General features: G+C 40.2%; 1 protein-coding gene across 1 annotated transcript in view; it reads right to left on the bottom strand.

Moving 5' to 3' along the window:
- Positions 1-16197: 16197 nt before the first annotated feature.
- LOC104158076 (tyrosine 3-monooxygenase-like) overlaps positions 16198-17237 on the bottom strand; it is a 32196-nt gene continuing 31156 nt past the window's right edge. Inside the window, exon 12 of the mRNA XM_009695635.1 lies at positions 16198-16357. Coding sequence (XP_009693937.1) covers positions 16198-16357 — 160 coding nt within the window. The remainder of the gene's footprint in view (positions 16358-17237) is intronic.

Genomic DNA, 17237 nt, shown 5'->3' with positions numbered 1-17237 from the left:
TATAATTTAGATATTAGTAACAACAATGTCTACATACATTAGAAACATATCTCTTCTCTGAATACCACATTCTGGATTGTGCATTGTTTATAAACCACATACCAACAGCCTTTGTGCTCTTTAAGCAGTATGCAATAATATACACTCTAGGAAGCACATAGCCAAAGGCTACCAGATGCCTGAACAGTTACTATTATATCCATCAAACAGGATGTAAGAAGCACTCGGTTTGAAGCATCTTCTGATCTCCACAGGAGTTTCTACAGAGTCTGTCAACTTTGTGGGCATTCTCAGGATTGTGCTGGTTGGGAAGACCCCTCAGTGCCTCTCTGGGCATATCCCAAAAGTGAGGTCTCAATGCACCCTGCTCCTAGCCCACCGCTTGATTGTGAGTAGCTCCCTGCATTAACTATGACTTTTAACAAAGCACTTACATGTTTCTCTTAAGCCCTAGAATGCTGAAATGTGGAAGTTCCCTAATCTAGAATTAAGTCCAAGGAAAAAGCAGTAGTTAAAAGGGCAGGTGGGGATGCGGAAGTGCTTGTGGATAAAATCCTGAAATAATGTCATTACCTGAACAACTTGGTTACTGGCAAATAAATATATGGAAAACAGAGAATTAAGGTAAACTGCCCCTAAACAACTTGATAGAGAAAATTACTTCATTATGACTGAATCTTGGTACATTCAAGGGCAACTTGGTCTGCCATGCAAGCTCTGCACAGCCTCTAAATATTCTGGTCTGTAACTCCTGGAGTATCAAGTCTGTTTTTCGGGGTGTTCTGCTCTTAATCAAAACTGATGTAGGACAGGCAAGTACTTTATTAAATGGTATTACTATGGCATGTACTAAGGCATCTTAAGAACAAGCTTTGAGTGAGCTTTGATTCCACCAAAATGTCAAGGTAGCAGATTCGGCCTTTGGCTGCAGATGAGTGCCAGAAGGGAGAGTCTGGTGATGGGAGCAGCGAATTCAGTACAGGCTACAAAACTCTCCCAAGATGGGCAAAATAGCCCTTACCAAGTTCCTTGCTAGCACAGTGAGACAGCTACCAGTGCACAAGAAAGGCGGTTTAGGTTAGGTAAGTTTACATTACAAACCCATTCTGTCTGCCATGTAGAGCCATGCTGAAACATTTTGAAATTCCTCTAATAGCAGTACCTTTATTCATAATGAGTCTGGGATACTGTACTACCCAGTAAAACCATAGTCCAGACTTATTCAGAGTTTAAATACTCACAGTAATTAAATCAAACTAGTGAAATGAAATCCACTTCCAAAAAAGGAGACCAACACACCTCCAAGATACCACTTTGAATGTTTCTCTTTTGAACATCCCAGTTTTCATGAGGAAAGTGGTGAAACTGGATACGAAATGTGTTTCTGAAATCCTCTGCAGAGCAATGAACTGATGAGAAAGGTAAGTCTTCTTGTTGTGAAATGCATGTATTTTGCTATTTTGGACCCAAGACCTCTGTTCCACTCTAGAGGAATGAGAAACAAATTTATTACACTAGTGAAATGGGCAATGGGTACTTCTCCAGTAGAGACCTTGTGTACTCCAGTGGTTAGATTTGATACAAGTTGTCCAGGCAAAAGGTAAATGAAGCTAACAAATTCAAGTGCACCTTCTGAGAAGCACTAACTACCATTTACATTTAGGAGGGTGAATTTTTTGACAAGTTAGGATTTTCTATAACACAGAATATATCCTTCCTCCAAAATCAGTCTCAACTGTGTTTGCTGTCTCTTTCAAGCAACATCAGAAACACTTTGGGGATACAGGATAATTTCCTAGAGAATATGTTGGTAAGATGAGGGGTCTTTAGCCAAATATGACAATAGTCAACATAGTTCCTCGTATGCTTCACAGTTAAGAAATCTTATTGAAATTTCAAAGGTTTGGATTAATTCCTCTTGGATTTCCTGTGATAATCTCAGTTGGATCATCTGCTCTTACATGTTAGAGCTCAACAATGTCTGACTCTGTTAAGGAAAAATGACATTTATTAGACACAACTTTCCTTTACAAACCTTCCTCATCTGGCTGGGACAACACATGTTATTTAAAAGGCTGTCTTGCAGCTCATGAGAATTTTATATAGAGAACCAAAAAATAATATCAGATAGGAAAGTATGAACTGCATTAGCCCTTTACCTTAAAAAAAAACATGGTGATTTTGGATTTGGTTTCTCTCTTTCCATATGTTAGAGTCCATTTAATGTATACTGCAATTTCAGTTTTTGTTAGCAAAGGTTGAATTCATCCTGCTTTGCATTGCTGCAGGACCTGGTTTGAAACACTCATGCGTTATCCAAATTCTTTACCAGCACACTCAGGAGTAGTTACATAGAATGATCATTTTCAGCACTTGCGTGTCTGTTCGAAGGTCCAAAAGGAGATTCACAACAAGTAATTTGGTGAACATTAAGGGTCAGAGTCCTTGGATATAGACTTGTATTTCAGGATATGTGGTTTGTGGATATTGAAGGATAGAATATCGTCCAAACGGACTGATACTTCTTTTAGGCAGAAGAGTGATTCTTTGCATTTGCTCTCAGTATCTTTATTGGCTTCCCCCATTAGCTACTTTTTAAGGGCATCTATGCTTTGGGAAGGATGCTTATATGTTTATTGTGTTAAAATCTAAGCAGGCAAGTACTAAATGTTCAATTAATAGAGATCATCCTATCCCCACTGATACTAAATTTACTCAGCCAGGCATCTGTTCTGGTCTATGTAAAGTCATTGGAAGTTTTGCTGTTGACTTTAGAGGACCAGATTTCACTCACTCTTTTAAATATTTAAAGAACTGTATTTATGAATTGTGATCTTGGTGAGTGTGATCAGTGAATACATCTGATAAAGGAACTAAGTTTGTGATGTGTTGTGCCATGTGGTGAGAATGCATACATTGTTATTTTGTTTGGTTTAGTCTATTTTTGTAGAGTACTTGAGGAGAAATCCATCAATTTGGGTAGTTTAGTCTACTGGTTAAGCAAGTGTAGTGATCTCTTTTGGGCCAGAGCTTCTTGTTTCCTCAATTTCTAATGCAGAAGTTCTCTTGTAAAAGACTCACCTATATGACAGAGGCAAGGTTGCTAATTCAATTAGCAGATATGGATTTTGCTTGAGTGAGGTTGTGGCCGATAGTGATCTATGTCATGACTCAAGCATAAGTATGGAAGAAAATTTGTACTGGCTTCCCTGAAAGAATGTCTCTGCTGATTTTTATAGGCTTCATCCAAAACCCAATAAGAGAAGTCTTCACTGCCATTAGAGAGGCAGAAGCATTTCCAAGAAAAAGGAAAATTTGAAAATCTGCATTTTCAGCAGTGACTAGTATTGGTTATTCCTCAGTTTCAAAGTTCATAAGCAAAGAATACAAAGGAAAATTTGGAAGGAAATCTAAATGAAAAGGGGCCCCACCTTCAGGTTGTTGGTACTTTCTGCTTTTCAGACTCCTCTTTTGAAGTGTCTCCAGTCAGGCAACTGAATCGCTAGTCATTTTAGAACTCTTAGGCTCATTCTTTTCTTTTTTCCTCATATTTTTCTCTTTTCCTCCCTTCTTTTCTATTAAGGTCAAATCCTGCTTCTCATGATGCCAATAATAAAACTCCCATTGATTTCAACATGAGCAGGAAATATGCAGTTTGCTATTTACCACAACCACCACAATGAATCTCTGGGAAGAATTAATTTATATTCATTCCAACGATGCCATGAAAAATGGGCTCTTGCTATTTTATCACATCCAAACTGTTGCTCTAACTCTAACATCCTAGCTGTTGCTAACAAGTCAGTGATGATTTGTAAACCAACAATTTATGGTAACCACATTCCATCCCTATTATGATGTGTGGTTTGGAAATGGAAAAGTAATCAAGACCTCCTGTTAAGAGACTTTATTTCAGTTGAATGTTTCTGTAAATAAAAGCATTTTTAAAGGATCATTGCTATATGTTTCTAACTCTGATTTGTTCATTTGATCTAGGCCCCATCTACACTCCAAATTTCTGCCAGGCTCTGTCTGTCAGGAGTGTGAGATCCCCAATGGTGGCATGAGCATACCGGCAAAACTGTTTCCATCAATATAAGTATTTTCACTCAACTGGATAGTTTCACTAGACTAGAACAGCAGTTCCATTTCTTGGAGACAGTTATGTCCATTTCTTGGAGACAGTTATGTCCATTTCTTGGAATACTTCATAATATTTTATCAGCACACTATAAGGGTACTCTGACATAAATAAAGGCCTCCTGCTACAGTTACAGTAATAGATGAAGAATTATAGTCAGATCCATGGTATGTAGTAATGCCCTTGGGAACTAAGAGCCTGCGTAGTTTGTGCAACGCTTTGTCTTAGTTGTAAGGATTGTGGGCAATCACTATGACGCTAAGGAGGACTTTCCAGCACTTTGATGGGAGACCACCTAGAATTACTGGTAAATAGACTCAAACAAGGGAATTTTGTTCCAGTACTAGGTTCTGGTACCAACTAGGTTGAAAAACTGCTTTTGATCTTTTTGACACTAATACACTCTGTCCTTTTAACCTTATGTAAGAAGCCTGGTAAACTGGGTTTAAGGTTAGAGCCACTTTGTTTGGTAATCTGCTAAAGGAGATATCAAATTAGGCAGTCTAGAGAGAACCCTAGTTAATAAGCACTAACTATGATGTGATATGAAGATAGAGACCACATTAATCAGGAGATAAATCTCTCTTCCTACTCCATCCTCTCCAGCAAAAATCACTATTTGATTACCTTACATATCACAGGATTGAGCACATTTCACTGGGGCTAGGATGTCAGCTCAAAGGGTTTATATGAATGCTCTGATTTTCTGTTGAACAAAAGACTTCCTACTAAAAATCACTCTCAAACTGACTTTTTTGTGACCTAATAGTATGAAGAAGTTTTCAGCATGTATGAATCCTCATGAGGTGTTCATTAACTTGGCTATATTGTAATAATGGTATGAAAAATTAACGAATATTTTGTTATTAACTAACTTTCTGAGTAGTGATCTCTATAACATTCATGTGAAATACATAGTTTGAAGGACATTTTACTTCATTTGGTACAACAGACTGAAAAATAAGACACAAAGCCTGGCAAGAGATCTCATTCACCATGGGGAACTGTAGCCAGAGGTCCGTGACAAAAAGTGTTCATGGGCTTAACTTCAGTTTAATGTGTTCTTTCCTACTCCTGTCCCTCTGTTGCAAGCAAAATGCCTTCTCGTTAGTGGCAGCACAACCATTTATGAGCCTGTGTTGTGAACTAGACCTCTGAAATTTGGTTGAAAAAAGGCAGTGTATGTAAGGAAGAGAATAATAATGTTGAAGTAGTTTCCTGATCTGTCACAGTTATGCTGCCAGGTGTGGCGGGCAGCAATGAGCAGTGGAAAGTGGGTGGAGGTTGTATATGGGACTGTCTGAAGCCAGTAGTAGGGTTCCCAAAGGTAAAACTATTACCTAAACTAGCTTTAGAAAAGACCTTAAATATTTCACTAGAGACATGACCAAGCTGCTAGATACGTGTTCTGGTAAGCCTTGAAAGGGCAAGTTTTACCATGCCACACTCTGCAGCCAGAGAGCCACTCACGTGTGATGTTGGGGGCCACGGCAGCCCAGCCAGTTTCATCCCCCTTGAGCAGCATTTGATAATATCTGGCCTCAGCAGTTCTGGAAAGAAGTCAACATCTCAAAGTTGGGTTACATGATTTTATCTGTACCTCTCATTTTTTCCAAATGGCCCTTTTGGACATGGAATAGATTTCTATATCTCTTCTTTATTTTCACTAATATTTACTATCCCCCTGTATATGTCTTTGACCTGATATATCACGCTGTTCTTTAATTAGAAAGTTAACCAAAAGAAGAAGATTGTCAACATTTGTCCAGTAGTAGGAGTCTGTCAGGTAACGGGCGAGAGTTAAGGGAGCGCCCACGTGTACATTACTGCTAATGCTGCGCTACCACCTGGTGGACACAGGGTGAATAGCAGGAGCTGCTCGACACGCAGGTACACTGTCCCTTGAAATAAATACTGCCCTGTCCCTATGGAATAAATACTGCCCGGGTTGGGAAGGCGAGTGTGAGCAGTCTAGCTGACAAGGACAGTATAGTCTGCATCCTCCAGGCTGAGCCAGTTCAGGATCTGGGCAGCGAAGCCAAACAGATTGTGAAAATCTGCTGGAGCTTTGAGGTGTGATAGGAGGTGAGGGGTACCCCTCAAAAGGATGACAGTCTGATTCTCCTCTTGGATATAGAGAGAAGCAAGTAGGAATGAAAGCATGTTCCTGTGATACTAGAGCACCAAAGTCTTTATATAGGCAACTCCTGCCCTCAACCGCAAACATCAGAGCTACTTGCAGCTTCCTTGATTGCCTTATACCTGCTAGCTCAACTGACAAGTCCTTTGGCAGTGCATTACCTTGGAATCCCAACTCCGCCGTGGTCTTCTCTCCACATGCTGGGGTTACAGTAGCTCTCTTGCATACCAATGCTGTGCCTCATGGAAGAACAGAAATCAGAACAGCACCTAAAAGTTCAGTTATTGAACAAGTTGTTAATGTTATTGGTAGTCTCTTCATCCCATCAGGATGAAGTGCCCTATGACACTTAACAGATTCCAAGAGAAGAAGGTGTATTCAAAACCTTATCTTCCTTTTCCCTAAAACTGAAGGAATGGCCTCGCAGGTCTGAAACTCCACACCATCAGGACATGTACTGTGTGATGTGACTCCTCACACATGAACTACAGAGGGAAAAACAAATGTTACTCAAACATCTCAGTTACATGCCAAAGATGATTGGCATGATCTGATTTGGGTCTTCCATGACTGAAGGCAAAACCTTTTTGGGGACTGAGCCTCCTGTTAGCAAATAGGCTACAGATCCAGATTTATACTGATGCCAAATTCTCTCTGTGGTCTGATGTGACAAAAAAATCAAACTGAGCTTTCCTTACCTAGAGAACATGTCAAAAAAAATCAGTTTATTTGATATTACAGGGCAAACCTTCCTCAATTGCTCTTCTATTAGAGTAGTTCTCTTTGCATGGTGAATTAGGTGTCCACTGGAGCAACCACATGAACTTAGGCCTCTAACATGACTACAGATTGCCTTAATGGTAGGCAGTAGAATTCCTTCTGCCTTCTTTACATCTCATCTCCTCCATCTTCTACATTTTCATAAGACAGTTAGAGCATTTTCTCCAGGATTGGCTCTTCCAAGTTCAAGAATGGAACATAGAAAGCCAAGGAAAGACAGCAGGAGGCCTGCATGGATGAAAGAAGGAGCTCCAGACAAACCTTAAATATATAAAAGAAACATGCAAGAGGTGGAATTAGTTTCAGAATGCCCATAAGGAATACAGACACATTATATCATTCAAGGATGAGGTTAGGATAACTAAAGCCCAGCTGGAGTTGAATCTGGTGAGGGATGTAAAGGGCCACAGGAAGGGCTTCTACAAGCATATCTGCAGCAAAAAAATGGGAGGAAAGTAGGTATATTGCTGAATGGTGTCATGGAAAAGGCTGAGGAACTCATTGATTTCTTGGCTGGAGAAATGGGACAACAGGAATCTCAGGAGACTCAGTGAAGTGCAAAATCCTGCAACTGAGAATGATTAGTCCCATTCACCAGTGCAGGCTGGAGGGATCCACCAGCTGAAAAGCAGCCTGGCAGAAAAGGCCTGATGGCATGGAGGTACTGGTGGACAAGTTGACTATGAGCCAGGAATCTTCCCTTGAGGCAAAGATGGCCAACAGCATCCTGGGCTGCATTAGGAAGACCATTGCAGGCAGAAGGAGGAAGGTGATCCTTCCTTTCAGCTCTTCACTGGTGAAACCGCATCTGGAGTGCTGCAGCTAGTCCTGGGCTCCCGAGTACAAGGACATGGACATACTGGGGCAAGTCTAACGAAAGGCCATGAAGATGATTTAGGGATTGGAACACATGACATACAGGGAGATGCTGAGAGAGTTGGGACTGTTCAGGCTGGAAAAGAGAAGGCTCAGTGGGATCTTATCAATGTGCATAAATACATGATGGGGAGAGTAAAGAAGGTAGGGACAGACTCTTCTCAGCAGTATCCTGTGAAAGGACAAGAGGCAATGGGCACAAGTTCAAATACAGGAAATTCCATTTAAATGTAAAAAACTTTTTTTACTGTGAGAGTTGTCAAACAGTAGAAGAGACTACCCAGAGAGGGTGTGGAGTCTCTGTCCTTGGAGATATTCAAAGCCTGACTAGACACAATACTGAGCAACCTGCTCTAGTTGATCCTGCTCTGAGTAGGGTGTCAGACTAGACAGTCTCCAGAGGTCCCTTCCAACCTCTGTGGTTCTGTTTAATAACACGTTCGTTATTCCAGACACAGTTCTGATAGGAGCAAGTCTCCCGTGTACAACTTCTTGTTCCCTTTTTGGCACAGAGAGGAAAAACATTTCTATCTTTTGATTCTGCTTTCAGGATAACATTCAGCCCACAGGTATTGTAGGACATGAGTGAGTCCTTGTGCTCTCTTCACCACTTTTCCCTGCCCCACTTCTCCTGTTGCCCAAAGAAACTGAAAACAGCTCCCTTCTGGTCCCAGCTTCTGTCTTACAAGGAGATGGGAAAGACCAAAGTATGTATACTATTTTTCGGTGTGGCAGAAGCACAGGATAAGCTTAGCGCATGAAAGGCAGAAAATGCACCTCAGATGCTCTTCCACTCCAGCTCCATGGAAGGGTGGTCCTTTAAGTCAGGACTAGGTCCCTCACCGCTTGGTCTGCCTCAAGCACATCAAGATTGCTACACAGGACTACCATGAATCTAGGACTCTCCCATTTATCCTCACCTGCTGTCCTTTTGCTCCTCCCTTCCACTGACCAATACTGTGAAATAGCAGAGGTGCCATGGAGAAATGGGTTGTGTACCGAAGACCTTAATCTTAAAGATGTGTTAATTTCATCTACTGAGATCTTGCTAGTGAAAGATTTTCATGTCATGTCAAAAATAACAACTTCTTTACTGAGGGTGGAAGTTGTAATGTGACAAATGCTGAATCTGTTTCTCTGGAGAGAAAATGATAGCAGAAGGTTCTGTGATGGTGTTGTAGGAGGAATTCACAGCAAAACAGTTCTTGCTGGGTTTTGTTGGTGGCCTCAGCTGTGGGAGTACATTCTTCCTCACTTCTATGAGTTGGGTTCCTTATGTAAGAAGTTATTTCTCCTTGCTCCATGTTTCCTAAATGGTATAATTTATTTTACTCTGTCTTGCACACAAATATAAACAGGATTCCATAATCTCAAAACTGATATATTAGAAAGTGCAAAATCTGAATTCTCAGGCAACGTAGTGGGTCATGTAGCATAGCCTAAGACAGCTCTTCTGAAACTGATGGTGCAATACCATTTTATATCAGCTTAGGATATGGAACTAAGCCATCAGTGGGAATCATACCGGGCCCAACAGTCCTCTGTAATAACTTCAGTTTCTTCGGCTGTTATTCAGCACTTAAAGGCTTTAGTAAACTGCTAGAAGGTGAAGAGCAATTTGCAGAAATTGATCAAGAAAGTCTTTGTACAGTCCATCTTTGCCATTTAAGTAGTAGAGAGTGGTGTGTTCTCTAGTTTTCTGCACAATGACATTGTTGCTTCTTTGCTTCATGTTTTCAATCTGGTTTCTGGACAAATAGAGCTATCAAAGCAATAGGAAAGTCAATTTTCTCCACTCAAATTTGTTTTTTTATTTATCTTTAACTCCATTTAACCAAGTAAGATAGTGAGGCAGAAATTAATGATGTATCACAAATTACTGAGAAAATGTGCTTGAACAGTTTGCCCACAACTCGAACAGGCAATATCATCATAAAACCATTACCACATTACTGATGGGGTGGAATTATTACCACACTGTCTATGCACTTGATAGCACTATTGGGTGATATATTTGTAATAGAAAACTCATTCTGGTAACCTTTGACTTGTTGCCTGCCCAACGATAAAGATTGGTAATTGGAAGAAAGTTACAACAAGTAACAGTGACTAGCAAGTTTCATTTACGAAACTCCTTCCTCCTCAAGCTCCCCACAGCTAACACAATGTTTCATAAAGGGGGCTAAAATTCAAATTTGGTTATAAAGTCTGCCTTTGTAGGACACTAGAGACACAAGAATCAAGTGAAATAATTTTGTTTACTCAGATTTAAACCAAGAAATATGAACTAATGCAAGAGTCAGAACCAAATTGAAATGCCTGAAGTACAAGACTTAAACATTGTACAAAATTCATTATCATCATCCAACACACATTCCATTTCTAACCCATCAGTTTTGGGATTCATTCAGGAAATACTTAAAAACAGGCCTTTTTTTCTTTTTTTACTGGTTCTATTGAGAATGTTTCCAGCCCTCTTGTACAAAACATAATGATGATTATTTGTGTCATCTTGTGAGATGTTCTTGAAAGACAGCATTTGTTAATTAACAAATTAATAGATATTTTCCTTCTGTGAGTACATTTTAACTGTCTATTTATGTCAGAGTATTTGAAGTGTGTCAGTCTACCACTTCAAGGAATATTTCTACAATACTGATAGTTGGGGGTTTTTCTCTGTCAGTAAATGTAAGAGGAAAGTACCAAATGCCACACAGTAATATGGCTGTAAATTGATCCTTTATTTTTACTCCCACATTTTAGCTATTGGCCTGCTCAACAGAAATTTTGCTGTTGATTCAGAGTCTGTAAGTGGGATCAGTCAAGCGAGCTTCACTAAATTCAACAGCATATCCTACTTTATTGCACACCATGCTCAAACTCCACAACTTCAGCAACAGCTGAAATAGGCCACTAATTGTAAATGGTATCCAAAATTGTTACAAAGCAGCCAGTTCTGATACTGAACTTCCAAACTGGAGGATTTTTCTAGTTACTGTACCTCACAGGTGTTATGTGCTCTGCTTTATATTTAATAGTTTATGTTTAAATCTATCATGGGTAATTTTGCAAAAGACGTACCTTGAAGATTAACACTGCTGACCATGGATGGAAGTAGAGATTTGGTTTGGATACATCAAGTGGTAGCTGTCACCCCTTTCACCCAAATGTAAGCATTTTACCAGGTCTTAATTGCCGTTGGCAAGGGCCAGATTTAGTTTCAGAGGGTCACAAAACCCTGGGAAAATAATATTGAATTGTCATGTTCAGTGAGCTGATTTTCCCCATTTGCAAAACAAATCAAAGAGATCAATAAACAACATTTTAAATAAAGGGAAAAAAGAAAACTCTTGACAAAACAGTTAAGCAGGGTAAAAGATAGCACCTACCATAGAGCTATAGCAATAACAATTTTACAGTCTTCTGCTGGAGGGGCAGTGCTTGACCGGCTGCTCCTCCTAAAGTAGTCTTCATTCAAAATTTAGGACTCGTGTCTTGCAGGGCAGCAAGGCCTGGTCAACTTCAGCTTTCCCACACACTACATAAAAAGCTCTTTCCCAAAGACCCCTTTTCTACTTTCTAACCTTTGTACTCCATGCTGAAAGGAAATGCCTTAGGTAAGACTAACACTCCTCAGGCACAATTTAAAAGTCTTTACTGACCTCGACTCCTCTACACTCTTATAGGTACAAACTTTCCTCCTTTAAGATAAAAATCTCCCTTTCTAATAGAAATGTTTCTCAAATAGAATGAAACAGCATATGCAAAACAAACCTGTTTAAGGCCTATCTACTGGTCCTTTCCATTCCTTGTCCCCTTGTTCTGCCAGCTGTCAGCCAGACTCCTTTTCTAGTCTGACTTTCTTTCCCCTGAGGAATTCTTGCAGTGGGAGAGAGTGCCAGAGATTTGCTTTTACTTTGGGCCTCAGCCACTAGCATTACCCAAAGTTAATGTATATTTAATATGATACAGCCAGTAACCCTTTCTGCCAACCTCTGATCATGTGCCAGCTGAAGAATGCTGCAAAGTAATGTCCTCTAACTAAATCTCAAAGTCCATGTATAAACTGATTAGTGGTGGGTGAGATTACTAGAGATGTATGTATATACCCCTCTGTTTCTTTGCCAGCTGGAATTTCTCCATGCTGTAGGGTATCTACGGAAGCAGGCTCCAGAGAACCTTCTGTTTTTGCCGTATGTGCATAGGGCAAAGCTACCGGAGGGTTTTTCCTGGTAGCTTCGTTTCCTGCCTCAAGCAGTCATATAACGCTTCTGTGCATGTTTAATCGACGGTCATGATTTACGGGGTAAGTTACGGCATTTCAGTCATGGGTGTAAGGCCATCTTCATGCGTGTAGTTGTGCGTGTAACAATTTCATGGTTTAGGCTTCAGAAATACACTATCATTTCCATGGAAGTTTGCTTTTTTTGTTTGCTTCTTCCTTCATGGATCAGCAGAGACAAGGAAGACTAAGTGTAATGAAGTTTGCTTTCTCGGAAGGTCTTCTTTTTTTCCTTTTTTTATTTCCCTCTTCTGCTATTTCTTTAATTGGTTAAGTGAGGTTTGCATTCACCAGGTAGTATAAGGGTCGAAATGTTAAGGGAACCAGAGGGAAGTGATTGAGAATGCCTTTCTGAGGATGACAGCGCTGCCTTGTAATACAATACTGTTTCTCATGGGAGTGGGTGGGAGGCCTGCCTAAATTTCTTCTTCCTGTCCTGCCAAATTCCCCAAATTGCATAACTATGTATTCTCCTTACACAGTGGTACCCTTGGCATCCCTAGTAAATCTGCAGGGAAGCAGTGAAGCAGCTGGAGACTTGAAGGTGGACCAAAATTGGTAGAGGACAGACTTGGTTAGCCAAAAACCAAAACAAACCCAAACCCACGAATTGGATTTACAAACTCTCCCATGTATAACAGAACAACATAATACAGATTTAATAACATACACTATTTTGTTCTAAATACACTCCATCTAGGAAAAATAAGTTTATCAGGATAAGCAAAGGACCCATGGGGAGTTCATCAGTTCAGTTTCAAGTCACAAGATATGTTTTACTTGGCTTTGGAGCCTTCTTGTGCAAGATTAATGTGAAACTGCTGAAATGCAAACTGACAAAGACATATTTTTACTGGTTGGTGCTTTTTCCTCTGTGCCATTATTTTCATCGGGAGGCCCCATCACTGCCTTCCCCATCACCCTGCCTTAGACTGACGGGACTATGAGGTACTTCTTGGCTTCTGTGAGGAAATGAAAGAATGACTATTGGAAGAACAGCGTAACCAGTGTACCTCATAAGGATGTAACCCTGAAGGCTTCTGCTTTGTCACTACACTGAATCAGAAAAGAATTTGGATCTCCTTAGAGGGGAGTGTCAAACATGGCTATCCTGGGGTAGGTTTTGCCTGAGTAAGGAAGGAAATATTTGCCTCTTTTGGAAAAATATTTACACTTCTTAAAAGCTCAAGTAGCCAAATTCATTACTTTTGAAGATTTGCTAATCTTTGCTGAGCTTCACTGGAGCCTACCCTAGCTGTGTATGCTGGCTGACTGTCATTAAGACAATAAAAGAGCAAGTACACCCGCAGAGGTTTTGATAATCCTGCTCTTGCTGTCTGTGTACAGCACCTTAAATAGGCTCAGTACTGTTGCCGGGATTGCTCGAGAGATTGGGTACTACTCAGCATGTGTAAGGGTGGGAGAATCTGGCTCCAAACAGGTTTTTTTTTCTCTCTTTGCTACAGGAACTGGAAAAGACAAGGGTGTGTGGGCGGGCCTGGAGTCCCTCCAAGGAAAGTGTGAGGCCTTGGGCAAAACAAATCCATCAGGTCTCTCATTTCTTCCAAATATAGGTCTGTTCTGAGCAATAGCCAAACTCAAGTCTAAACTCCGCATTCAACTGTTTCAGAGGGAATACATGAAAAAGACCCTATGGCCTACAGAGTCCATCTATAGAAAATATTTTGATAGCTCTTCCGCTCTGGCATTATCTTCTACTTAAAAAGAAAGAAAAAGAAAACACACAAAACCGGAGTACACAGTTCAATTTTCACTGTAAAACAACTGATTGATGAAAGTAATACTTCTGAAAACAATCTGTTGTGAGCTATCAAGCATTTTTGCCTATGCACCAATTGGCAGGAAGTAGACAGATAAATTATTACAATATGTAACAAAACAAATTGCTCTGAAGAGAAATGGTATTTGTGTGTGTGTATGAGCAGGATAAGTAGAATTAAATCCATAAAAGTATGCTGAGAGATCATCCTCCATTGCAGCAGAAATATACTGGAAGCAAAGGAACTTGCTTCAGCTCTGTCCCTGTCTGAATCTCTAGCAACACAGGGTTTATGATATGCAAGTGTTCTCCTGGAGTAGAATAGAAGAATCCTGGACTTAAAAGGGAAAAAGAAAGAACTTGGGATGTTCCTGCTGTTGAGAGCAAGGGGTCTCATTGTCATTTTTGCCAAGATACTTCCAAATTTTTCAGGTATCTCCATATTTTAATAAAATGGAGTGGTTGCAGCAGCTCCCTAAATCTTGAATACTCTATTACTGCCCATGGGAAAATTTTCTGAAGTTCTTATAAACATGAAGATTTAAGAGACAAAATCCCATTAACTTTCAGTAAGACAGTTTCTTTAGAGCCTGGCATGTGGACAAATTACAGTGAGATAAGCTCTGTATGAAGTAACAGTATGTGAATTGGTCTGTTGTAACTTTCTGTGTACATGCTCTTCTCCCATAGCAACCAGTTAAGGCAGAGATGATGACTCCTTTTCCATCAAGAGGCAAACACATTTACCTTACATTTACCTCACATTTACCGCAGAGTTCAGACCATGTACAATGACAGTTAATGGATAGCAGTGGACAAGCTTGCTGGCTGTCACATGCTACATATAATTTTGAAAAAGTAAGCAGGGCTTCTAAGCTGCACAGGATGAATCTACCTTGACATTTGTAGATCACTGTCATCCAACTTGAGCCATGAGATCCACATTGTCCCTGCATCTGTACACCTGTAACCTGCATCGACCCCATCTGTTTGCACTGCTGCTAAGAGGGGAGGCAATCCTTCTAGGCATGACCTTTGTCTTCTTTTCCTGAACTATTCTCTACTTGTGGATAGTATAGGAAGGAAGGGGACACGAAGAGCATGAAAGTCTGGAAAAGGCAACTATGGGATTGATTCTGGGAAACATGATCTGCAGAGTGTAGATAAATTTCAGACACATTTCAGACAGGGACTGGAGAGGGAGGCAAGATGAGTTAGTTGGAGCACATATCTGGTACTGTTTCCATAGCAAGGCTATATGACTGTTAGTGGTTGATCCTAGGTTTCACACTACATGTTCTGTAGATTTGGCTGTTTGGTTATTATGTGTTATCATCATGACACCAATAAGAAACAAAGATTTTTAAAGGTCTCCAGGAGTATCTGAATCCCATTAAAAACTAATAGGACTGTATTTCTTAAAGGCTTCTTTGAAAATACTTCCTTACACCCAAATTTCCTTCCCAGAATCCAAATTTCCATTTCAAATTAAACATCCTTGTATGTGACAGAGCTAGAGTATCATAAATCTATTATTTTTTGCTTTTTTTTTAGCCAAGGGAGAAATATTCTGTGATCTCAAATATGACAGGAAATTATTTTGCCATATTTGAAGGCTACTGAATGAGATGAGTATCTAAGAAATAAACAGTGAGCAGAAGTAAAGGGTTCCTCTTACAAACTCTTGCATTTGCACATTGTAAGGGAACCATTCATAGTTTATAAGCACAATAGCTGATAGTAATTGGTAGCAGAAATGAGCTAGCTGCAAGGACTGCTAACTGTAGGCAGCTAGCCAACCTAAAAGATCGTGGTCATGTCATTTAAGCAGCAAGTAAGACTGTGAGGCTGAAGAGTTATAGTGCTATTTTGTGACAGATAACTTGAAAAGGTGGCAAGTGAATAAAAACAACTTATAAGAGTCCAATAATAACAGATAAATACATTCTAAACAGCTGTAGTTCATATCACCTACCAAAAATTGGAGTAATTTTGTATTGTTTGTCATTGAAACATACTCTAGGAACTAATTAACACGGTTAAGTCAGCAACCTAAATTACAGTGAAAAGATTAGCTTAACAGAGCTGTTTTGTGGGTTAAAGATTTTAGCATGCAACTACAACTTCATCACTAAATCTTCAAGTACTGGAACCGTCTACAAGTATCTCAGTGCCAGGCGAGATGAACTGCTGTAGTTTTAAGAGAGGTTTTCAAGTGCCAAGCAGAGGTTTTTCAGTTCCTCTTTCATTTGACAGAGTGCCCTCTTGACTTTCTGAGGTGTGTTCATGACCTCTATGCTGCTGGTGAATGGGTCATAGTGCAGAGAAAAAGGCTTCTTGATCTTCATTGCATAGTTTCTGTGGGGGAAGAAGATAGAGCTGCTAGTTCAGAAGCCATTTCCCTAAGTGTAAAATCTGCAGGACCTAATTTCTCAGTATGTAGGCATGGACTTATCAGGGAGCATAGGCTGCTGTAACACCTCCTCATTGTTACTCCTCAACGTTGTCCGGTGCAGTACATCCTCCCCACAGCTGAACTACTTGCAGCCCAAAAGACCTGCAGTGTCTGCTCTTCAGTGTGGCTGGCTCAGACCCATCTGCGCTCTTACAGCTCTACATTAACACAATTCAGAGTTATTATAACCACAAGCTGAGGAATGCAGGAACACAGCATGTCTGCTGCCTTCACTTCCAAGAAATAACCTGGAGTAGCTCTTTCTCCATAAAATTCTAAAAACCTGTTGATACTAGGCATCCTGGGCTATTTTGCTGTCTCTATTAAAAGAAAAAACATGATTGCTTGCCATTTTTGACAATGTTTCTATTAAGAACATGCTGGTAGGAACCCCCCGTACTGATGTTGCCTTATGTTTTCTGATCTGACGGATTCTTGTGCCTTCAGTTATTTTGAGCAGCTTTGGCTGTGCAACTATCTTGAAAAAAATGTGTGGAAAAGCTTCAAGTCTGAGAATGTTGCATTCCTTGTCCTTGTAACTTCTTTTCAGGTTGGTGTATTCCTTGTCCTTGTACATTTGTTTCAGGTTTGCCTGAGTCAACTGCTCTGGAAAGTCCTCTCTCTTCTGCCTGTGAGTTCTCAGCCATGTTTTTACATACACTAATAATTTAATGTGAACATTCAGATTTAAGATGAGGGACCTAATTTACCATTGCTACAACCCCAGCAGACAGTGCTTCTGGGGAAGAGGTGAGGGGACTAGGGAAGAAGTCTGGCCCAGGT

Source organism: Cariama cristata, unplaced genomic scaffold, assembly GCF_000690535.1.
Source record: "Cariama cristata isolate BGI_N322 unplaced genomic scaffold, ASM69053v1 scaffold12142, whole genome shotgun sequence".
In the NCBI taxonomy this organism is placed as follows: Eukaryota; Metazoa; Chordata; class Aves; order Cariamiformes; family Cariamidae; genus Cariama; species Cariama cristata.
The sequence above is the reverse complement of the archived record's forward strand: the minus strand, read 5'-3'. Positions and strand labels throughout refer to the sequence as shown.